This window comes from Lichenostomus cassidix, chromosome 6 (genome assembly GCF_008360975.1).
Source record: "Lichenostomus cassidix isolate B80296 chromosome 6, HeHo_3.0, whole genome shotgun sequence".
Classification (NCBI taxonomy): Eukaryota; Metazoa; Chordata; class Aves; order Passeriformes; family Meliphagidae; genus Lichenostomus; species Lichenostomus cassidix.
Genome location: NC_139487.1, coordinates 29,502,100 through 29,525,913, shown reverse-complemented (window position 1 = coordinate 29,525,913; position 23,814 = coordinate 29,502,100). Strand labels below are relative to the sequence as shown.

Sequence of the window (23,814 nt, the reverse complement as noted above, 5' to 3'; positions counted from 1 at the left end):
GAAAAAGAGGACTGGAAAGTAAAGCTTTGCAGGCAGACTATCACTATTCAGAAACAAAGTCATCATTATTTTGAGAGTCTTGCCTCATGAATGACATGTATATCCCAATAATTTTCACAGTTGAGAAGCAACTTTTTTTTCTTTTTTTTTTTTCTTTTTTTCTTTGTTCCCCCAGAAAGCTGCATGCAGAGCTGATATTTTAGCCTTTCAGCAGGGATGCCCCTCTGTGGCTTGCTCTAAACACTTCACTGCAGTGCGTGATCCCCCTATCGACACTTGGGGTTGTGGGGATAACAGGCTGTGGCTGGGACCTCTGACTCAACAGGGCTATAGTCTCTCTGTAAGTAGCACGACTGTGATGAAAACCTTCAGGGGTGTTGTTATGCGTTGAAACACCAGCAGAACTCAGCCCAACGCGTCGCTCTTTGCTCAGCTACTGTGTCCTCGCTGGCTCGCGGCAGCATCTTTCCCCAGGAGAGGGCAGTGGAGCTCGCACACGCTCCCCGCTCCCCTCCCGACGGCGGCGGGGAGCATCCGTTCCCTCGAGTATTCCGAGGGGAACTCATGGGGTGAGTGGAATTAGGACTACGGATTTAATACATGTGCTAGAAACCGTATACGGGAACATCCTGGAAATGTTCTACGTGTTTAATAACGAGAATAAGTTTTGAGCAAACAAGTTTGTTGTTGCTTTTATTTGACTGGAAGTTTTCTTTGTCACACTTACTTGTTCACAGCCACACAAACTTAAACTAGTAGGTTGCTGATTCCACATGTGTTTATTTAATTCCCATAGCCCGAATTAGAAAAAGTTATAGATATTTAAATAGCCCTTCAGAATGCTGCTATGGCTATTCTAAGCCAAGTCCTCACAATAAAGTAATTTACTTATTTCAAATTTACAGGCATTCATCCTAAGACAACAAGCAACCTTGGCTGAAAACCACAGAGTGGTTTCAAGGTACTGTAATTAAGAGCAGATTGGGATGCCTTCTCTGCTCCTTAACCATCCCCTTCCCCTAGCATGCCAGCAGTCAGCCAGCTGTTTTCTGTAGGTTCATGTTTACAGCAGGTTCCCCTGGCTGGATTCCAGGTTTTGGTGACTGGCCAGCGCAGGCTAAGAGCCTGTATCAGGCCTGTGAGGGGCAGGCAGGGCAGACTGAAGGGAAGTGGCTTTTGCCTGCAGCCTGGGAATCCAGCAGACACCCCTGGCCAAAACAGAAGGTATTAGTAAACAAGCATTTCTTCCTGTGAGGACATGACAAATCTTTCTACCCCCAGTGAAAAGGGGCAAATTTAGGAAACTCTGAAATCCAGCTTTGGGGAGATTTCCTCTTTTACATGAAACATTAAAAACCCACCAATCCCAACATGACTCTAGCCCAGACTTAGGACAGACATTCTTTGCTGTTGTCAGGGTCATTTATCTCCAATCTGTAAATTCTCTGTTCTCAGATGAGTTCTTACTCCCTAGGGCACCTGCTGAGCTGGGGCCACCTTAGCCCTCCCAAAAGCAGCGGGATGCAGTGGAAGTAGCAGTGTGTGTTCCCCAAGCAGACCTACTAACATCGCTGCTGTTAGCACATGAGGTCGGGTGAGTTTTGCTGCAAAAGCAGAGTAACCCCCTGGAGAGATGACTCAAATGTGTGATGCTAAGCTGATTAAATGTGTTGCCAGCTCTACAGCTGCCTTTTCTTCCTCAGCCACTCTCAACTCAGGTATAGAGGAAGGACGATTTTATTTCTACAGCTTCTGTCTCAGGTACTTGTAGTAGAGAATGACTGCAGGAAAATATACCCCCAGTGCAATGTCAGCTAGCACTTGTTAAAAGAGCAAATACAGTAAACCCAAAGGGGCCTGGTTTCAAAGAAGTCGGGGATAGGAGAGAAGTTCTGCCTTTCAGCTCTGACCCCTCCTCAATCACTGCTATATCCAGTAAGACATGTTAGGCATCTTCAAGGCTCTTGGTGTGAGTGAGGATTTGGCAATTTGCACCAACAATCTGTCTGTCATATGAAACCACGTGGTTTATAGGAACCACAAAAATCAGTAGGATATTTCTGCATGCAAGGGCTACTGACGTCAGCACGAGCTGGGCAGTCCAGAGTCTGCTGTAATCAGCCAAACATGGATCAAAGGCACAAAGCACATGCAAAGCAATACAGCAATGATATCTGAAATGGGCCCAGAAACATTTGAGTTTCATCTGTCAACAACTTCCTGAAACAGAGCATTAAGTAGGTTTCCATCTTGCCCCACACCAGATCCTGCTGCCATTCAGACAAAGCCCCCATTGAAAGATGCTGAGTGATTTGATTGTCCCTGGAAAGGCTGGAAATCAGACACAATTTACTCCATTCTTAAGAAAGCTTCTAAAATTAACCAGCCAAGTCAACTTGAGTAGTATTCCACAGGTGAAGTTAGCCAGGAGACACAATAAATTTTATTTGTGTTGGTCTTTCATTGAATCCTTTTCCATACTGGAAGAACATTAAATTAGCCAAGTTAGTTCAAAGGTAGAGCTGATTCATGGGAGATTAAGATGGGGTGTGAAACCTTGGCTCTCCTTTCTCCTGTGTGCATTGTGATTTAGTGTCATCCGTGTGCATGTGGTATTTTAAATTAATACCAGAAAATGATGGAAAATATATCCATAAGCCCTAAAACTGATACATCTGCAATGTTTTGCAGTAAGGAGGATACTGCACTTAGAGTTACTGTTTCTCAAATTCACGTAAAGTAACTCACCCCACTGCACAACAGATTCCAATATTTTGTTCTTTCATAGTAGCGATTAGACAATTATAGCTCAGCTGTAACGGAAAGGTACAATACAATTGCTCCTACTTCTCAGTCAAATTTCCCAGAACCTGTCTCTCTGTCACAATTTAACTTTTAAATTGAGATGGGTTTTTTAAATGAAAATATCTAGAATCCCACTGAAAGCTTGCTTTCAACTAAATCTCATATGTCAAGCTGTATTGGCTGTACATTAAGTGCTAGAAAGGACCGGTAACAAAAATCTATGATAAAAAACACTGTTATATATTTACTAATTACTGTGCACATTTCCCTGATCACCCATCAAGACAAATATCTAGGTTTATGCCTACTATTTCTTAGCAAGTGTCCCTAAAATTTTTCCAGGGACACTGCTGTCTAGTCTGGACTCTATGGTGCCTGGACAAGTAATGAACCTGGAGCATCACCAAAGGCAATGAACTTGAGGAACTGAAAGAGCCTTTCTCAGATTGGGTGTGAGGTGTGGCATGGATAGAGTCGTGGGAGACACTTCGACAGTGCCTGGGAGCCAAGGCAGAGGTAAGTGCATGCGCCATTGGGATGCCTGAGCATGCCCCTCTTCTGTGGCACAGGCTGCAATGTACCAGACCTGTAAATATTGGTATCTATAGTTAAAAATGAAAGCAAAGAGTTTTTAGCCTTCCTATGTATTCTCTGGCTTGTTGCTTTGGAACAGGAATGCACTGTTGTAGTATCTCTCATATGTTGCCATGTCTTGCTGCCTGGGTTGTCAATGGGTTGTTTTTTTACTGCAGACTATTGAAAAGGGGCCTCGCACGCTACAGACCATATGTGAGAGTTGCTTTCCTAAATGCAGGAATAAACAGCCACGAGATGAAATATCCCCAAGTAATGAGATTAGTGACATGGGATACAGCTTTCAAAAATAATTACATCTGACACCCTCATCAGCAAGAAGATGTAGGGGCTGCAAGCTCTAAGCTTTGGAACAGTGTATGAAAGATTGGTTTCTCCTGGGAAGGGAGGCACAAGGGAGGTTATTTTTAGTACTTTGGAGGAAAAAAAAAAAAAGCCAGAATTTAAGCACTTTGGTTTGATACCCTCGTTGTGGAGGAGATCATAGAGAAATAAAGCAAAAGCGGGAGTGGAAATGTTACCGAGGGTGGAAACTGTGGGAGCAAGAGGTTGAGCTGAGCAAAGCGGCAGCGGTGGGGTCAGAACGGAACGAGGTGGGGCGGCGGGGGGGGCACTCCTGTCCCCCCGCCACCCCTTCCCGTCCCCCCGCCACCCCTTCCCGTCCCCCCGCCACCCCTTCCCGTCCCGTCCTCGCTTGTGCCCGTCGATACAATAACAACCCAGCGACGGCGGAGCAGGCGGTTCCGTTTTCGCGACAGTATATATAGATCAGACACTTTCCAAAAAAAGCAGCGCCGCCGAGTCGCACTGTTCGGCGGCTCTTTCCACCCGTAATTCAGAAAAAAAAATAATTATTTTTTTAAATTATTTTTTTCTTGAAGAAGGGAGAAGCTGTATTCCGTGAATGCGGCTGTTTTCTGACCCGCCGCCGGTTTGCGGTTACGGGCTGCTGAGAAAGTGAGCGGGGTCTGGCGGGGCGGCCCCGGGACCACCTCTGCTTTTCCGAGCGTTTTTAAAATTTTCCGGAACGAGCCCTAAAAGGGCAGGCGGGGCGGGGCCGGATCCTCGCCTTTTTAGGACAAGGGCCCCGCCACCGGAATACCCCCCTGGGCGGCGCGGCGGGCGGCGGCGGGGGCCGAGCGGGGCCGGGGCGGGTCGGGGCCGCCCCCGCGGGGCGCGGAGGGTGTGCGGGCAGGGGGGGTCGGGGCGGGCGCGGGCCGGCGGGTCCCGCACGCGGGCGCCCACGTGACCGCCGGGCCCCGTTCCTCAGTCCTTATATGGGCAGTGACGTCCCGGGCATTGAGGGGGCCCCCATAAATAGTTACCGCCAGACTTGTCCTCCAGCGCGAGCTGCGGCGGGAGCGCGGCGCTCCCGGGGCACCGCGGGCACCGCACCGCCGCGACGGGGCGGCCGCCGCCCGCACATGCCGCGCCGGCTCCCCGCGGTCCCCCCGCGCCGGTAGTGGGAGGCAGGGGGAAGCGCCCCCTCCTCTCCCTCCCCTCCCCGCCCCGAGCGCCCACCGCCGGCCGGGAGCGCCGCTCCCCCGGCCGCCCCGTCGCCCCCATGATGACCGCCAAGGCGGTGGACAAGATCCCGGTGACCCTCGGTGGGTTCGTGCACCAGCTCCCCGAGGGCATTTACCCCGCGGATGACATCTCCGCCGCGCTGCCAACTTCGGTCGCGATCTTCCCCAATGCCGACCTGACAGGGCCGTTTGACCAGATGAGCGGTGTGGCAGGAGGTAAGCGGAGCCCTCGCAGGTGCGGGCCGGGCCGCCCGCGGAGAGCGGCGGGGCGGCGGAGACCCGGGGCGGCGGGCGGGGGTCGGACAGGGACAGGGCGCCGGGACCCTTTCCGGGGCTCCCCCGCCGCCCGGCCGGGGTCCCCGCCGCCCCTCGCGGCAGCCCTACCTCCGCACCCAGCTCGGGGGGGAAAGTTGCAGTCGGCGCGGAGCCCCCCTGCAGCCGGAGCGCAACATGTGCGCGCCGCAGCCCTGCGCTGGGCCGGGGCGGGCGGTGGCTGGGACCGGTGCCGGTCGCCCGGCGGGTGGCGGCGCGGAGGGCTGACCTGCTCCTTGCCCCCCCAGACGGCATGATCAACGTGGACATGGGCGACAAGCGGGCCCTGGACCTGCCCTACGGTGGCGGCTTCGCGCCCAACGCCCCAGCTTCCCGCAACCAGACCTTCACCTACATGGGCAAATTCTCCATTGACCCGCAGTACCCCGGCGCCGGTTGCTACCCCGAGGGCATCATCAACATCGTGAGCGCGGGGATCCTGCAGGGGGTCAGCACGCCCTCCTCTGCTGCCTCCTCCGCCGCCTCCTCCGCCTCCTCCGCCGCCTCCTCGGCCACCGCCGCCTCCGCCACCTCCCCCAACCCGCTGGCCGGGGCCCTCGGCTGCACCATGGCACAGGGCCAGCCAGCCGACCTGGAGCATCTCTACTCGCCTCCGCCGCCGCCCTACTCAGGCTGCGGTGACCTGTACCCGCAAGACCCCTCCTCGGCTTTCCTGCCCGCCGCCGGCGGTGGGGCACTGCCTTTTCCCCCGCCGCCCTCCTACCCCTCACCGAAGGCGGCGGCGGCCGACGGCGGGCTCTTCACCATGATCCCCGAGTACGGCGGCTTCTTCCCGCCGCCTCAGTGCCAGCGAGAGCTGCACGCCGGCCCCGACCGCAAGCCCTTCCCCTGCCCCCTCGACTCGCTCCGCGTCCCACCGCCTCTCACGCCGCTTTCCACCATCCGCAACTTCACGATGGGGGCGCCCCCGGCGGGCGCCGCCCCCGGCAGCGCTCCAGGCAGCGGCGGGGGCGAGGGTGCGGGCGCCCGGCTGCCCGCCGGCGCCTACAGCCCGCACCACCTGCCGCTGCGGCCCATCCTGCGGCCCCGCAAGTACCCGAATCGGCCCAGCAAGACGCCGGTCCACGAGCGGCCCTACCCGTGCCCCGCCGAGGGCTGCGACCGCCGCTTCTCCCGCTCCGACGAGCTCACCCGGCACATCCGCATCCACACGGGCCACAAGCCCTTCCAGTGCCGTATCTGCATGCGGAACTTCAGCCGCAGCGACCACCTCACCACCCACATCCGCACGCACACCGGCGAGAAGCCCTTCGCCTGCGACTTCTGCGGCAGGAAGTTCGCCCGCTCCGACGAGAGGAAGCGGCACACCAAGATCCACCTGCGCCAGAAGGAAAGGAAAGGAGCCGCCGCCGCCGCTGGCGGGTGCCCGCAGCCCGGCGGCGGGAGCGGCGGCCCCGCGCTCACCCCCTGCGCGGCGCGGACGCGGACGCCCTGACGGCGCGGGACGCGCAGGACCCAGCGCGGAGCCGCCGCCGAGCGCGGCGGGCGCGGAGCGGAGCAGGGCCCGGTGGGGCGCGACGAGCACCTGGCGGCGCCGCGGGGCTCCCCCGGGTCGGGGCGGGCCGGAGCGGGCCGGAGCGGCGGGTGTACATAGGGGCTGCGGCGGGAGGATGGATGCATGCAGTGCCGTCGTGGTGAGGTGTCCTTGGTGCCTTGTGTGGTGTAGAGCCCGGTCCCCTGTCTGCATGTGGGGGGGTGCCTTACCGATCCGCTCCGACGACAGCGGCGACACCGAGACCGGAAAGTTTTTCCCTCCCTGGTTTTAGTATGGCTGTACATTTCTGCCTATTAATATTGGGATTTTTTTTTTTTTTAGAGACTATATTTTTGTACGCACTGGTTTGGGGTTTTGTTTTTGTTTTTCTTTTTGGTGACTTAAAAGTGTTCCGTTTGTAGTAGGACTTGGGACAGGATGTAAATACTCGGGCTGGGACCGGCGCCCGTGGTCGGCCGGGACCCAGTGCGCCGCAGGTAACACGAATAATGCACAACCACTAACGGGGGCTGGAAGGAGGGGGGAGGCTGTCTTTCTGGCCACTCTGTAAATAAACTTTTCGACAATAGGGTAGGTGCTTACAACGTTTATAAAAGACGACAAATAAATCTCTTAATTATGCTAAATTGACATCTTTATTTCCGTAGGCTCCCTGGCCCGACCCCCGGAGGGGTGTCCCCCGCTCGACCCCGATACGCGCCGGGTTCCGGCGGCGGAGGGCTTGCGGGGCAGCCCGGCTCGGGTCCGGTGGGAGCACCGCCCCACCCGGCAAAGCCTCGGCGTACAAACACTCGCTTTTGGGTGCGGGGATTTCCCTCGGAGACGAGAGACGGGATAATATTAACCAGGGAGCGGGGTGGGTTTTTTTTGACTCATTCTGTTTTGTTCCGCGGTTACGATCCGCCCCAGGCAACCTCCGCGAGTGGGCTCCGGAACAGTGAGTACCGCCGCCCCGACGGCCGCCGCTCGGGGGAAGCGGCTCCTGGCGGCGCGGGGCTGCGCGGGCGGTGCCGCGCCCGCGCCTGGGGGCTCCGCGGCGGCCCGCGGCGGCGGCGCTCACCCCCGCGGCACAGCCGGACTGTTTTTGCTGAACCCATAGGGCCGCAATATCGCGATTTTTTGGGTTTTTTGGGCAAAATTATTTTGGTTATTGTTTTTTAAGATGTTATCCCGGCCTCGGCCCACCCTCGGGTCCTGCCATCGGTGCTAGGCCGTAATGGCCCCGCGGGCTTGCCCCTCTGCCACAGATCCCCGGTGCGGCCCGCACCGCCGAAGTGAGCTGTGCAGGACGGATCTCACTACCGCCACAGCCCAGCACAGCAGGGCAAGGGGGTAAAGCCCTTGGTGGTTCCCAGCCTCTGTTTGCCCCGGTGCTATGTCCCGTTGTGCAAAGCCTCAGCAGCACCTCCCTTTTCTGACTGATACAACCTGCTTCCCATCTGGAACTCGTGCTGGCTTTTGGGGCAGCTGCTCTCTGCTTGGAAGAGGCAGTCAGTGGGAGCTGAAGTGACATGCCTGGTTCTGAATCTAGACAGCTTCTAAAGTTGGTCATGGACTAGCCTGTGCAGGAGAAACCACAGAACGCTGCTGCTCCAGAACTGCCACACTCACTGCCCTGCCATCCACCTTAGCAGCAAAAGTAAGCCTTCACATCCTGGGCTGCAGTTTTGCCATCTGATCCCATGTGGTCCTGGCCCCCAAGAGACCATGGCTGGCTGCTGGAGGGAATTCACACAGAAGCTGTGGCTTCCTCACCTGCTGGTACTACCATGGCCTTGGATAACCACAGCTTGGTCATAGCCAGAGCATCGTGAGCAAAACTGCTCTCTCAGCTATCCAGACACACAATCCAAGGCTCCCCTAGCACTCTCTAAACTACTGTCTCCAGCCATGCTCCAAAATTTAAACCCAAAGCAAAAATGAGACACAACACAGAACAAGAACACCGAAATTGTTAAAGAGCTGACCTAAGGAAACTGCTGGTGACTAGTGTACAGCTATAAGAGCATCTCACATCGCACAGTATCAATGGTCCTACACTCCTGTCCCTTAGACAGCCAGCTTTAAAAGCAGCAATAATGGGTGTGCCTGGATTTGCTTGCAGGATTTGGGCCGAGAATCCAGTGCTAAGTGTCGCCTCCCAAAGAAAGGCCCGTCACGCTTTGGACTGTCAGGCAAAAGAAACTAGCGCTCTGTACCGTACTTGGCTCAAGGCTGTTGTAGTTGTGAAGGAAAGTAACGACTGGTCAGTGGTGAGATATCCTGTATTTATTCTATAATTCAGCCATAACAGTTATTTTGCTGATGTGAAAACACAATAACCAGACCGCAGAGAGAAGGAATGGCATTACAGACTTAAACCTTCTGCTTACAGATATCCAGAGCATAGGAAGTAAGATTCAATTAGTGAGTAAGCAAGAAGTTACACAAAGAGGCTTTTTAAAAAAATGCATCTCAGTTTTTCTTTGCTATTTTTCCAGCTTTAAATACTTTGATAATAACACCTTAATTAAAAAAAAAGAAAAAAAAAAAAAAGAAATCATTTTGTCATGATTAACAGCGCTCTGCAGCATGACCATGCTGTCCTCTTCAGAAAGACGCATTAAAGTCCTGTCCCATTAAATATCTTGACTAAGTTTTACACGTGGAGGAAAAAATATTAGAAACCAAGGAGAAAGACCTAAGGGGATGATAGAGCAGATGAGATAAAAAATGCTGGCTGTCGCAGTTTGTTTTTCCAGTACAGCTGTTTGCATGCACCGTGCTATCTTCTTTGTGGAATTCTGAAAAAGGATGACTGTCTTCATTAGCCTTGGAGAGAGGTAGAAACAGGCTGTAACACAGGGAGGCATTGCCTTATAATTAATGACTACATTCAATCAAGAATTGTTAAACGTTAACTAATGCTAAGCTGCAGGGGAATTCCAAGAAAAACAGGTAAGCCAGCTGCAGAAATATCAGACACCTTAAAGTGCTCCAAGAATAAATGGAAATAAACTGAAATAATTTCTACCAATTCTTCCTTGCAAAAGAATTAATCCATGCATGAATAATGCTAATTGTATATTACATTCATTCTTTCGCAGGCCAGGGGGAAAAAAAGTAGCAATGCCATATCAGAATAATTTAAAAATTCACACATACAAGCCACTGTACAGGAAAAACAAGTCTGCTTTTATAAATACACAGAAAAGTAAAGCCAGTTGTGGAATGATTTCCGGAGCAGGTTGGTACATCACTTAAGAGGTTGCTAAGTTGTGTTTTCTTACTTCAGTTCTCACATCATGACTACAATGGCCAAGGCTGCCCTGGCCTGGGGTATGAAGTGTGCGTTAGGATGAACAGGCACGAGACCAGTCCCTGCAGTATAGATGGGGCATTTCACCTGTAGAAAAACTTTCTCCTGTGTTAGAAAGATGGCATCCCGTGCTGTGGGCAAACTGCATCTCCAGACCGCTTCCATCACAGCAAGGCGAAATTTGTAGTGTCTCTTCTATTTTAAGTTTACTTAAAAGCCTTATGAAAAAGTAGTCTTTATAAATAGTATAAAGAGGGAAACTAGAAGGCTTCAAAGGCCCAAAGCGTTCACTTGTCCATATAAAAACACAGACCACGCTTTAAAGAGAAAACATCAGGTCAAATCTTATCAGTGCCTAGGGTATGCGCTACTGTATATAGAGGGTTTGCAAATATGCCATGTTTCTAGAACAGCTTCTGTAACAGTGGATAGTTGTTTTTTCTCTTATGATGCCCAGTTTCTGCCACCTTCTGCCACCGTTGTGTTAGAGGTTCCATGCGAGGTTTATTAGCAGCTGACCATCTCCTTCTTGCTGAAGGAAGTATGCATAGATGCACTCAGTAATTCTCAGTTGCAGTAGTGAGATATTGTATGCGACACTTTAAAGAACTGTTGAAAATTAACTCTGAACCTGACAATGTCCCTTTGGAGCGAGAATTTCCGTAACTCCAGCCCTGGGGATCGATCACTGGCATTTACTGAAGGAGCAGTTGTTGTTCCGGATTTGTTTTTTACTAGCAGGATACAGCTTTTCTTGAGACTTGCTCTAGAGACAGTCCCCAAAGGCCGCAGCTAGTCCAACAACCTGTTGAGCTAGTCCTCCTGGCCCTGTGGTGCCAGATGGCTCTGGCAGTGGGAGCCACTCTGGGAAAAGCCGGGGTGCCCTGTGACAATTCTTATTGCATTTACTCTCCCTTTGGAGCCTGATCCTCCCTCCCTGATGCGTGGCCCTAACTATTTACACAGGATGTTGGAGTATTTCCCCGACCCTTCAGCTGCACAGTTTAACCGTGCTGCTCCCGCATATCGGCCTCAAGGACATAATAAACACGCTGGCGCTTTATTTCCCCCCAACTACGAAGCACGCGATCAGAGGAAGCTCTGACCCGCGGCGCTCCCGCGCAGCTCCAGCCAGCGCCGGCCGCCACGGAACACCGGGTCCCCGCGGTGCTGCTGTCCGGCGGGCTTGTGGGGCGGCCGGGCGGGGGACGGCGAGCGGCGGGCTCCCCTCTCAGCGGGGCGAAAGCATATCGTCCCCAGCGGCCGCCGCCCGGCCCAGGCCGCCGGCGGCGACTCAGAGGCAGACGCGGGGCCCGGGGTAGGGCTCGCCCCCGCACCAGAAGTCGGCGGCCTGCGGGGTCTCCACCAGCCACACCTCCCGCGGCAGCGCGGGTGGCTCGGCGCCCGCCGGCAGCCCTTCCAGCAGCCGGTAGTAGTGGCAGTCCCGGCCGTGCTGGGGGTCGTAGGGCGGCGCCAGGATGTCGAGGAAGGCGGCGGGCCCGTCCACGGCGTCGATCTGGTGGAGGTTGTCGGTGTGCGGCGAGAGCAGGCAGGGCGGCGAGGCGGGCGTGTAGTGCTGGCGGGAGCGGAAAAGGGCGCGCAGGCACGGCCCGCTGCCAGCGGCGGGGGGCGGCGGGGCGGCGGCGGCCCCAGCCCCGGCGGGCAGCGTGTCCATGCAGGCGATGCGCAGCGTGCCATACAGCACCTTCAGCATGCCGTTCATGCCCGGGTGGTCGTGCAGCGGGATGCAGGCGCCGCTCCGCAGGAGGAATACGCCCATGCTGAAGCTCTCCGTCTCGCAGATGTGCATGTAGCTGACGGGCGGCACCACGCCGGCCCACGGCGGACCCCCGCCCGCCGCCGCCGCCGCGGCCGACGGCCCCCGCGGCGCCAAGTGCAAGTCTTCGGCGCGCACCTCGTCCAGCAGCTGCTGCAGGCGGTGCAGGTTCTCCCCGAAGGCCGGGCCCGCCGGGCTGCGGAAGGTGATGCGCGCCTGCCGCGCCACCCGCTGGATCAGGGAGGCCATGTTGTCCCGGGGCATGGCGGCAGCGGCCCGGCCCGGCCGCGGCGGGCGGAGCCCGGCACGGCTTCCGCCGCCGCCCCCCGGCCCGCCGCGCAGCCGCGCCGCCGCCGGGCACCACGGGGCTCGTAGTCCGGGCTGGGGGCCCGCCGGGGGAGCGCGGAGGGAGGAGGAGGAGGAGGGCAGCAGAGGTGAGGGGGCGCGGGGGGCCGCGGGGGGCCGCGGGGTCGGGCGGCTCCCACAACTTGTGGCGGCCGCCACTGAGCGGTGAGGGGAGACGGGTGTGAGGGGAGATGGGCGGGCGGGAGCGGCCGCTGCCCCGGGGCTGAGGGGTCCCGCTCTCCGTGATCCGGGCAGGGGCACAGCTGTCCGGGGGGCTGCGCTGGGGATGGGAAAGCCGCGGCAATAAGTTCCCCATGGCGCGTATTTCCACCCGCATCGCTGTGGGGAAGTGAGGAAGCGCGGGAGCAACTTGTTACTTGGCTTGTAGTTAAGCCATGTAAAACTGAGCAAGGCAGTGCAAGTGCAGTGTCATGGACGTATAACAACTGCATAGACAATTTATCTTTTATCCCTAAGTGCTTGATACAGCCAGGGCATTCGGGCAAATTTATCAGACTTGAGTTTTCTGGTACTGCCTCCCTCATTTCAGGATTGGGTCGAGGTCGTGCTGTACGACACACACTGTCCTTCATTCATCTCCTTATGATAGCTTTTTGAGTGTGATTGTGTCTGAATTCGTTATCTTTAACCACAGGTGAACAGCGACGAGCACACAGAGTTCCAGATGCCGATCCTCAGACATGTGTGACAGAAAGGATGGATAATCTTTTGGCTCGGCTCCAGGCTGGTGGAGCCTGCATGTGGTTGTTTCAGGCTAATGTACAAAAAGGGTACTGCATTTATTCTGCCAGGTTTTTATTTAATTTATATATCTGTGGCAATGATCCTATTACCTTCTTTCTAATTGGCATGGCTGTGCGTAGCAGATCATGCCCAGAAAATCCTTCTTTTTGAAGTCAGAAATTAACCTGTTAATGCTGGCATTTTTTAAAAAAAGTTCAGCTCTGATCACAGAAATAAACAGAACTCATACCACCTTGAGTTCAATTACTTGCATGTGCTGCATGTAAGTACCGTTGTAGGTCTAGGCCCAGCTGGTTAGGGTTCTGAGAAACAGCTGAATGATAATACTTAATTAAATACTACTCTAGGGACTGCAGCCTGCCAGGTTAAAACATTTCATTTTAAAGCAGGGTAAACCAATGTGTCTTGATTAAAGGCAAACTCAAGTCGTAAGATATGCGTTAAGCTTAAGTAAGATATATGTGGCCTTATGGTATTCTTACACATTATCACAGAATGGTTTGTGTTGGAAGGGACATTAAAGATGATCTGATTCTTAGAACACAGCACCGTGGGAAGGGATTCCACCTGCTAGATCAGGTTGCTCGGGACCCCATTAAGCCTGGCCTTGAACGCTGTCAGGGATGGGGCATCCACGGCTTCTACTGACAGCCTGTTGCACTGTCTCACCACCCTACCATGGATGATAAGTACGTGAATCAGAAATAAAAGTGTTGTGGCATGTGATAGCCCAGTAGAGGATGAAATACTGATGTTGTAAACAAAGATGGTGTCTTAGATCTCTTTTCCCAAACCTATTTTGTACTCTCTATAAATAAGTTTGGTGCACAGAATACAAATTCCAGTCCTGGCATCATAGCATCTCTCTCCGCAGAGAAGGATGTTCGTTTGACTTGCTGCTTTCAAGTTGCACCTGAAGCTACAAAGCATTACAATCTTCAGCTGTTTGTTAAGTGCTAAGTGATTTGTCAAGTCTGCCCTGTGCCAGTGTTGGGAGTCAGAGTGAAGATCAGGTGTGTAATTCTGTACCTGACAGGAGCAGGTCTGCTTGGCAGAATGCTTAGGATGAGGGGGCACTATCCCAAGTGGAGAGGTAAAGTCTTTAAAGGCCTGTGAGACTTTCTGTATGGGAATGAACTGCTGAGGACACCAACAGTCTCATTGCTGCTGCACTGGGTGGCAACTTGCATTTTGTCAGAAGCCGAGGGAGTGGAAAGGCTCCATGTTCAATGTGCTCTTCTGTTTAGCTTCCTTCCACAGGGGCAGTCAATTTAATTGTGGAGATGTGCCCTGGAATTTTTGGCTGTTATCACTGATAATGATGAATTCTTTATTGCCTGCCCATTTATGTCCTGCCTCAGCAAACTGCAGTTTGCTTGCAAGTGAGTGCTAGAACACTTTTGAACACACTGATTCTTTTTCTATGCAGCACAAAAATCAGCTGTTTTGTGGAAACAAATGCTCAGTATTTGTAGTACATTGTGCGCCTGGAGTAACTTGCAGTTGAAGGAAAAATCAGCATGGAAAAGCAGGATCCTGAGTCTGAACTCAGCCTGATCTTGACTTGCTGAGTGATATTAGGTGAGTTACTTGACCCTTCCAGTGCTTTTCAGTCTGTAAACCGTGAATCATAGGTCCTATGTAGAAGGACATTTATTAAGATTTTAAGAACATCTTTATGTGGATAATCCTGGTGCCATGTTAAACTGGTGATGAGGTTTATATTTTGCATAATTGATCACCTTATGATCTCCAATGTTTTTAACTGCTGTATGATTGCCATTTCTAACAGATACAGACAAAAATATATTAATGTTCCAGTTAAATGCTATATCACACCCACATTTTTTCAGTGCAGTAATATTCAAATAAACCCACAAACCAACCTCAACAGAAAAGCAAGCTGTCCAGCCAACTGGCAATTAAATTGATGTGTTTTTTCTTCTGAAAGGCCATATTCTTAGCTGGCCTCTACTATCTTGAGCATATGTGAGAAAAAAAACTCACAGTGTTGTTGCTTGGCTGGGCTTTGGGACTGCGTTGTGCTCGTGATGCAATGACCAAAGTTCAGCCGGAGGTTTTATCACAGAACCGGTGAGCGGGAGGTCAGGTTCAGGTTACGGTTTTGGTCTCCTGCTGTGTTTGTTTTGTTTCTCCACACACGGAAAGAGAACGTGCTGAGAAGTGTCACAGCTGTTTTCTCCTCCCCCACCCCACTGCTTTCAGTCTCCTCCCCTTTCTACCTGGACTCCACTGTGAACAACTTCTTGCTTCTTTATTTCTGTTCTATATTACAACTCCTTCCAAGTTAGTGAAAAACTCCTGGTTAATTTTTTTTCTTCTAGGGGTTGCTCACCATAGCCTCCTAATTTCTTTTGAGAAATTAGAATTCCCTGTAACTGTCAGATAAAACCATCTGTAGTGGATGAAAATGACAGCTGCTTGTGTAGAAGGTCAGTTGTTACCTGTTGCTAAATGTTGTGTCACAATGCCAGAATATTTTACAAGATGTAGAGTTTGGACAGGTGGTACAGAAACCATCCTCCATTATAATGTTGCCACCAGCTGCAGATGTGTATTTACATAGGACAAAGCCCAAGAATCTCTGTCAAAGAGCATCTTTTTTACATTGTTCCTGCCACTGGTTCTGCAAAGGTGTAGTTTTTTTTAATAGCTGTTACCAATGAAGGAGCTAGATGTGAATGGTAGCCAAATGTGACTCAGATGAGAACAGAGAGAAAGACAAACAACATGTCTGTAATATCTGCTGGCTCTCCAGTAATGGCTTACGTAAAAGAAAGTTGGTTATCAATTATTCATCAGAGAATTTATATATCAGTAGAAACACAGGGGAGTGTTAGATATAACTGCACTGAAATCAAAAGGGGAATTAGGTTCATATATATACCAAACATCAAGCAGATCTATGTAACATTAAGACTTCCACCCACCTTTACCACTTCTTTACTGACATGCATCCTGCATTGCATTAACTGCTGGAGAGAGTCCAGAGAAGGCGACCAAGATTATTAGAGGGATGGAGCAACTCTCTTGCAAGTAGAGGCTGAGAGAATTGGGTTTGTTCAGCCTGGACAACAGATGGCTTGGGGGTGACCTAATTGTGGCCTTCCAGAGAGGCTACAAGAGGGATGGAGAGAATTTACAGGGGCATTTAGTGACAGGACAAGGGGGAATGGATTCAAATTGAAAGAGAGTAGATTTAGAGTGGATATTATGAAGAAAAATCTTTGCTGTGAGTGTGGTGAGGCCCTGCACAGGTTGCCCAGGGAAGTTGTGGCTGCCCCGTCTCTGGAGGTGTTGAAGGCCAGGTTGGACTGGGCTCTGAACAGCTTGGTGTAGTGGAAGGTGTCCCTGAACTGCCCATGGCAGGGGAATTGGAACTAGATGTAGATGATCTTTAAGGTCACTCCCAACCCAGGCCATTCTACGATTCTATGAACCACATAATTCACCCTTCGCTGCACTCTTCATGTGTTGTAGCCCCTCCGTTAAATGCACTGTTTCTTTATAAAGCACATAATTAATGAGTTTTATTGACAGGTTGCTACAGAACAGCCTAGAGCAGGAGTTGGAGTGACTCAGAGTAGGAAAGGCTGTGCAGCATGCAACTCCTTGTGCATGAATTTGCAGGGATAATGAGCCTTATTCTGATCATCTGAGTTCAGCTCTACCAATTTAATGCTTTCCATTGGTGCAAATCAGATCTGTGCTGATGCCTCTGGTGCTGCCCAGGTTAGACTGTGGTGATGGGTGCTGTGAATTAGCCATGGCCTTACTCCTTTTCAACTTGCTGACTGTCCAGGGCCGACCCTGGGTGTGAGGAGGAGGGAAGCTGCTCCCTTGCAGGGAAAGCCCTGTGCATGTTTGCCCTCCCATTATCACTGACCTCAGTGCCATATTTACTTTTACCCGCTGTGTGATAGGTGTGGTATAAGGGCACTTTTGTCCTAGGCTAGGGTGTGAATCTGCTCTCTTGGAGCCCGAGGGTTGGCAGCAGGTAGCAGTAGGTTGCTCACTACCTCTGGGGTCCCAGAGGTTACAAGCTGTTGTTCTGCCACTGCTTGTGCTGTGCTGAGCAGTGGTCACACACCAACTCTGGGACAACCTTACTAGCAAGGTCTGAAGTAATCCTTTTTCAGTGGCTTAAAGAGTTACTGCTGTGCCACTGAGTCACACTGCTTGGTGCTCACTCATAGCCTTCACTCACTGCCAAAAATGCTTCAGCACAGAATATCTTGAAGCTAAGCCTTTCTTTCTCACAATTACAAGTGAGGATTGGGTATGATTGTCACACAGGTGAAGCCATAGTAACTTGATTGCCTTTGGTTATACATGTAACATTATTTTAAGAATCATTTTTCAGTAAGAGAGAGAACTACCTAATTTCTGAATGATTTGGGATCAAGTTTATCCCAGTGGTGATCTATATAGGGCTAGTCAACAATGATAAATATAAGAAGGAAAAAACAGACAAAGAATATTTTTCAATTTTAAATAAGTAATAGATATATCTTTTAATGGAAAGACTTAGCGTTCTGTAGCAAAAGAGGTTAATGGTAAAACTCAGTGGGTAAGGTATTTAGTGGGATTGAAATTCCCTTCAGTGTTTTCAGATGTTTATATAATTTAGGTTAATTGGTAAAGCCAATAAAATCATTCTTTGTCCCGTAGATAAATGGTTAGACTCCACGCTTCTGTGAGGAGGAAGGAAATTTTATTCAAGTGTTGGCACAAGTGAGGTGGACTGAGGGAAGCAGAAGAAAAAGGCCAAGACCCGCAGAATTGTTACAGTCACCCATGCATAGCATTGATCTCTTTTTGAGAGATCAACCAGATCAAAGAACATCAATTAGAAAACATTGGCAATTAGTTAGTAGAGAAAAATATCAAGGAAAAAGAGAAGGAAGAGATGCCAGTGTGGGTGAAATGCCAGTGAATGAGGTTAGGGGGATGTTCCAGAGAAGCAGCATGAAGAGGTGAGTTAGTGTGGTGCAGGGAACGAGGCAAGGAGGGAACAGGGAAGTTTGATTTCATGACATACAGCTGTTAAAGGGGACATACAAAAGCCTTTGGAAGATCAGTGCAGTTTGTAGACTGGGTTCTGAAGCGTGGACTAAAATGATGATACAAAAATTCTAGTTTCTTTAAAAATGAAGGTAGTAGTGGTGTGTTTGAGGATGAAGTGATAAATCACAAGTTCGGAAGTGACAGATCTTTGCCAGAGCCATAAACACGACCTTTACTGGTTGTGCTGTAGTGCTCAGCGTATTTACATGACCACATGCTCTTGTTTGGGTAGAATAATATACCTGTCAGTAACATATCACTTCTGCATGGCATAACTTCAGATGATTGAGGAAAAAAGCCCACAAAGTTATCAAGGTATAAAGGCAGGTAAATAATAAAATACAAAAAGATAAAATAAATATATTGATTTTACTTTTGCATTTCACATCACGGTAACAGAAGTGTGGCAGATTTTTCTTGGAAAATTAGAATGAATTCCAGCAGAAACTGATGCAGAAATTCCACTTTTTCCTGAAAACTAGTTTCCACTATTTCCCATAGCTGCATATTTAGAGTTTGCACGATCACGGCCTAACAAGCCACACGTCCTTCTTACTGTTAGTTTTGTTGGGGTTTTTTTGTCTCTAGGAAAACAAAATTCTCCATGTCTCTGTGTTAAAATGATTGGAAATTGAGCTTAGGGGGATCTAGCATGTGATTACTTTTTTTAGACAGGATTTTCTTCATAGCTGAATTGGACTGAGGTTTTTTTCCCCTCACAAACCAGATGGTAAGTGATTCAGTACTTTTTGCAGTAGAAAAATGATTTGTTTTCTTTCCTCAGTAGCTGGTGTGAATGTACTTTTCTTTATCTATTTACATATTACATAAACACACTTCACCAGCATTTCTGTACATAGGTTACAGTCCTGATCCTGCAGAGAGCCCTGCATAGGCAGGGCCTTGCACACAAGAGTTGACATGGTTCACGTAGAGCTGTTTGCGTGGAACTCAGGGCTGGGTTGTAATTGTATTTGTATTTTTATGTGTGTACTTAAATTTACGACACTGTATGAGGATGCCAACACAATTTTAAGTCCACAAAACAACTGAGTAACTTTGCACACTTCGCTTTTTTTTTTTAACAGAACAAAATCTCTGATCTCTTCTGCTATGTTCCTGTAGTAGGCTGTAGTCCTTGTGGCTTTTGAGTTATGCTAAAAGCTTTGTCCTTATTATACAGTGTAAGTTTTCCCTGGTGTGAAGTGGGAAGTGAGGTCCTCATTCATGTAACCTCTTGGACTTGTTCTGATGCTACTCGCTTCAGAAAGGATTGCAGTAACAGTGGCAAATATTTGGGAGAATATTAAAAAAAAAATCACACAAGTACCTGGTTTATCAGGGTTATTTGCATCTATGTTTGTTGGTGTGTACACAGAGGTAAATAAAACATATGTGTAACTCATGTATGCTGTGTCAGCATATGGGTATTTGAGGTAGAAGGCTCTGAAGGTGATAGTAGACTTACACTAGGCAAATACTGTGTTACAGTATTCAGCCCCTCATTCCCTACACAAGAAGGTGCAAGCAAGGTTGTCCAAGCAGCCTGATGTCCTTTTGAAGCAGTCAAGAGCTGTTTGTAAATTTGCTTTTATCCTGGCTTTACCTGGGAATCAAAATGTTGAATACATAGACTCATACTGCTGCTTTATTGAGACGGTAACACTCCAAGTACAGTGACCACATTCTCCATTTGCAAATCTGTCTGTGCACATTTGGAACAGAATTATCTCATTCTCTTCTTGGTTCTTGCCTCATCTAGGTATGCTCTGGTTGAGTCACTGGGGGATTGTGCACACAGGGGCTGGCTGGCCCTTTGCCTTGTTTCCCAGGTTTACCAGAGAGTTGAAACCCACTTCTTAGCATTTCCCACTTGACAAATGTGACAATCGTCTGCTTCCATATATTCTAATGGGGAAAAAAAGACATGTGAATTAGCATCAGTGATACTGTGCTGTGACATGTCAAGCTTTTCCCTTCAATTAAATTATTCAGTGGAAGAGTGTCAGAAGGGGTCCTTGAAAACACTGTTTGTTTGGCATGGATCAGTAGTTAAGCTGGGGTGATCCCCTGTGCCTTGTATTTGTGAAATAAATTACTTTTCCCTCAATGCAAAGGGAAGCATTTGGGGGAGTTTGCCTCTCAGGCTGTGTGGTTGCGCAAGGTGGCAGAAAACTGTCTGCAGGGCATGTAATCCTGCGGGGTGGTGCGGCGTGGGGTGGTGTGTGGGTCCTGTCTGAGGTCAGACTGCCTGATGGGAGGAATGAGAGCTCATTTGGCCACAGCTCTGTGTGTGTTGCATACCAAGGGCTGTACCTCCTCTGAACCTCATCACGGTCACAAAATGGTCACATTTTTTGTAACTGGGAATTGCTTTATTACATTAACAGAAAGAAGGAGTGGTTATGCACTTCCAAACACTGTATCTGCAGAAGAGCAGAGCAGTGACTCCTAGCCCAGCTATTGTGGGTATGCAGGGCCATTGGGATTAAGATTTCTATTCTCTCAGGCTAGCTGTGTGCTTTTGTGCTTGTTGTAATTGACTGATTGGCAGCAGTGTGCTTGTTTCTCAGTGCACTTGTCCTGGTGCCCACTGGCACCCAGCTGCCTGTCCCTTGCTGGCCAGGTGTTACCCTGGGGGTGTTACCGTGCCTGAGAGTGTGACAGTGGCTGTGACATGAAGAGCAGAGGGATTCCAGGAGAAGTTAAACCAGCTTGATCTATCAGGGAGAATGGGCAAAATTTGCTCTCAATGTGGAAGGTGCTGAAGAAACAGCATTGGAGACCAGTTATCTGTTGACTCTTTTGGGTTCCAGGGAGTCAATGCTGTGGCGAAAACTTGGCTCAAAACTTTGAGGACCAAGTAATTGATGTAAGCCCTGGGTTACTTATGTCCTAAGTGTGCTTTCATAAGTACTGGAAGTACTGAAGAGAGTTTCTTCTTCTTTCAGTTAATAATAGGGAACACTGTGTACAGTTTGTTTGCTTGATTGGTTCATTTTATTGTGTGTAAATACACTGTAGAAACAAGTTTGTCTTTTGTTCAGTGGTACTCAGCTAGTGTGCTTCTTTTAAGTCCAGTGAATTAAGGGGAATAAGGAGCGTGCTTTGGTCTGTCAGTGAAACAAAGTCCATTTAATATTAAGGCCATGAGGGATGTGGTGAGGCTGCAGAGAAGTTAGAAGGACAGTGAGCAGAGCTGGTGGTGTCTGCCACAGATCAGAAACCTCCACGCTAGGTGTGCCACAGGCACACAGCTCACTGGTGATGTGAGCTGCCTCAGTGAAAAAGGAGTTGTGCTCTCCCATGTGTCGTATGAAACTCTGGCTCCACTGATCTTAATGAAAATGACGTGGTTTTGCACTGGGGCAAATGAGAGCGGAATCTGGCCAACTGTTAATAGCTTTTTGTATTTGAGGCTGAAATAAAGTGTCTGTGTATGCAAATAATTGTGCAAGCATGACTCCTGAGTGACTCCTAAAAAGAGAATTCAGTATTTAATGGTTGAAAATACAAACTGTTTGGCACAAATCTCCTGGTTTGGCTGAGCTGTACTTGACCTGTGACAGAGAGAGCAAAGGTGATTTTAAGTCCTGGGATCCGAGGGGCCAGTGTGTAATGTAATTCAAGGCAGAGTCAGTGAGTTGACTGCTTTATAATTACAGATGCTTATTTTGTGTACAAAACCAGTTGATTCATTATATTTTATTTCCATTATCTCATCTCAATCTTTATGTGTGAATATGAGCTATTTGAGTTCAAGGGAATGGCATATAACTAGAATTAAAAAAAAGGGGGGTTGATAACAAAAAGTTGGTTGTTCTGATATAAAGATGTTCTGATGTAACCAAAATGATGAAATTGGTTAAATCTATGTATGAAAACTTTGTGGGAAGCCTAACAAGTTAAAAATAACCTTTCTTCTGCTCCATGACCTGCATTTATTGTAGTGTTTTGACCCATGCCTTAGAACAAGGATAGTTTAGCTCTTAGAATATAAAAGAGACAATTAGAAGCAATCATGATGCCGTAGCTTAACACTGTCACTCTTCAGCTGTGCTTCAGGAACCAGCTGAACTTCAGGAACTCTGCTCTTTATGCAGAAGTCATGGTGAAGATGGCTTAAGCAGTCTTCATTTTGTTAAATTCTTAAACTCACTCATGGTAATCTCACCATAAGTTATCAGCAGTCTTTATGCCTAGAAATGTGGCCATCCCATTTTAAACTCCAGAGAGCAGAGAATGTTTTTACTGCAGCCAAGGTCTAAAAATGCTTTCTGCTTTGAAAGAGCCTCCAGTATTTGACAAGTTTTACTTAAACAAGCTAAACATTGCCACTTTTAAGTACAAGTGTGGATGGTGTGGAGAGACGTGAAGTTTTGTTGGGATACTCTGAGCCCAGAGTTGATGGGATACATTTGAAATTACTTCCTGGAAGAAGTTACACTGGCTGAGAATCAGGTGCTCACACTCAGCTGACATCACTGGAAGATGCACACATGAAGTGAAAGTACTGTGTGGCCTTTAAGCTTCTGTTCCTGTGGTACATTAGGTTTTATAATACAGAAGAAAAGAACCATTCACTTTTCTGGGTAATTGTTACTGTCTCTGTCTATTCCAGTCTGCTCTGTCTGGGCACTGTCTCCATGACTTCAGTGGAGTGCTGTGCATGCACAACAAGGAGGCTTTTTGGATGGAAATTGTAATACAGGACTTTATTACATTCATTAACTGATGATAATGATAATTTTGAAAGAGATGAGTAAAACACTGGATGCTCACCTAAAGCATAGAAATAGCTTGAGGGAATATGTTCACCAAAGTGAGACATTCTCTAAAATTCTTGCTAACAGGTTACTTATGTTTCTGTATGCCAAAAGCAGTAGCTTTTTCTCCAAACCAAACAAAATTAGATTCTCTTCTTTTTTAGTTACATGAGGAGTATCTGTGAAAATTGTTTGCGTTACATGGATGTTCAGTAAGGGTCACCAGTGGAAAATCAGACACAGTGCTTTGTGTGTTTTTCTAAAGGAAGTGGCATTTCCATTTTCTTTTTGAGTTCCCCTGAGGTCTTGTCTGAAACTGTATCAAGAATATAGTCTCTCATTCTCTACCACACAGAAAAATCACTCAGTCAAGTTCCCTGTTGGTGTGTCTCCTCCCCTTGGCTGTTGTTTTAGATGCAGCTCTGTGGGACAGGAGCTGTTGGTCAGTTCACCAGAGCCCACAGGCAGTGCTGGAATAGAGAGAGCAGCTTTCCTTCCACTCTGCACTTTGGGTGTGACTGAGGGCTGAGCGGGAGGGCTGGTGGACAGCGAACTTGTTTTTCTGGGTGAACCCAGGGAAGCAGATGGATTGCATGAGGAGTCCTGCATTGCTCTGGCTTTCTCCCAGTGTGCCTGGATACATCAGAAATCCCAGAGCTTCTCAGCTCTCAGCCCTGTCTATGTGTCCTACAGCACCAGTCTCCAGGGAACTGAGGTTACTAGATTGGAGGATATGAGTTACATTAAAGAGTCCCAGTCCCTGGGAGTTTAGGAGTGATGGAAGAATAAATACTTACAACTTGCTTTCATGTTACATGGCATGGGACTTGCTCTTCCTTGCAGATGACTTCTCCAGCGCTGTTTGGATGTGCCTGCTGCTCTGTGATTGCTCCTAAAGCCTTGATTTGACAGCAGCCTCTGGCATGCTGTGGGCCAGCAGATCTGCATAGCAACAGGCCCGCCAGTCTTCCTGCAGAGAGTTAAAGGAGTTTTGGAGAAAATGAGCGAGTCAAAAATTTGCC

The 23,814-nt window shown here is 49.4% G+C and overlaps 2 protein-coding genes and 1 long non-coding RNA gene across 3 annotated transcripts in view; 2 read left to right on the top strand and 1 right to left on the bottom strand.

Annotated features, from left to right (window-relative positions):
- The window catches only part of LOC146435567 (uncharacterized), a 63,945-nt gene extending 59,919 nt beyond the window's left edge, over nucleotides 1-4,026 (top strand). The window contains exons 5-6 of the long non-coding RNA XR_014853006.1: nucleotides 176-340; nucleotides 3,148-4,026. This is a non-coding gene — a long non-coding RNA (uncharacterized LOC146435567). The remainder of the gene's footprint in view (nucleotides 1-175; nucleotides 341-3,147) is intronic.
- A 717-nt stretch (nucleotides 4,027-4,743) lies between these two features.
- Nucleotides 4,744-7,379, top strand: EGR2 (early growth response 2). Its single transcript, XM_085064251.1, has 2 exons — nucleotides 4,744-5,141; nucleotides 5,486-7,379. The coding sequence occupies exons 1-2, from the start codon at nucleotides 4,964-4,966 to the stop codon at nucleotides 6,691-6,693; spliced, it is 1,386 nt and encodes a 461-aa protein (XP_084920377.1). The 5' UTR covers nucleotides 4,744-4,963; the 3' UTR covers nucleotides 6,694-7,379.
- A 1,627-nt stretch (nucleotides 7,380-9,006) lies between these two features.
- Nucleotides 9,007-12,148, bottom strand: ADO (2-aminoethanethiol dioxygenase). The gene has a single exon (XM_085064252.1). It carries the CDS (start codon nucleotides 12,090-12,092, stop codon nucleotides 11,346-11,348), a length of 747 nt encoding a protein of 248 aa, XP_084920378.1. The 5' UTR covers nucleotides 12,093-12,148; the 3' UTR covers nucleotides 9,007-11,345.
- Nucleotides 12,149-23,814: the final 11,666 nt, after the last annotated feature.

Excerpts from the sequence above, each read along its gene's own strand:
- EGR2 (XM_085064251.1), top strand. The coding sequence starts at position 4,964 with ATGATGACCGCCAAGGCGGTGGACAAGATCCCGGTGACCCTCGGTGGG. Across the intron at positions 5,142-5,485 it reads GATGAGCGGTGTGGCAGGAG|ACGGCATGATCAACGTGGAC; the intron begins GTAAGCGGAGCC and ends TTGCCCCCCCAG.
- ADO (XM_085064252.1), bottom strand. The coding sequence starts at position 12,092 with ATGCCCCGGGACAACATGGCCTCCCTGATCCAGCGGGTGGCGCGGCAG.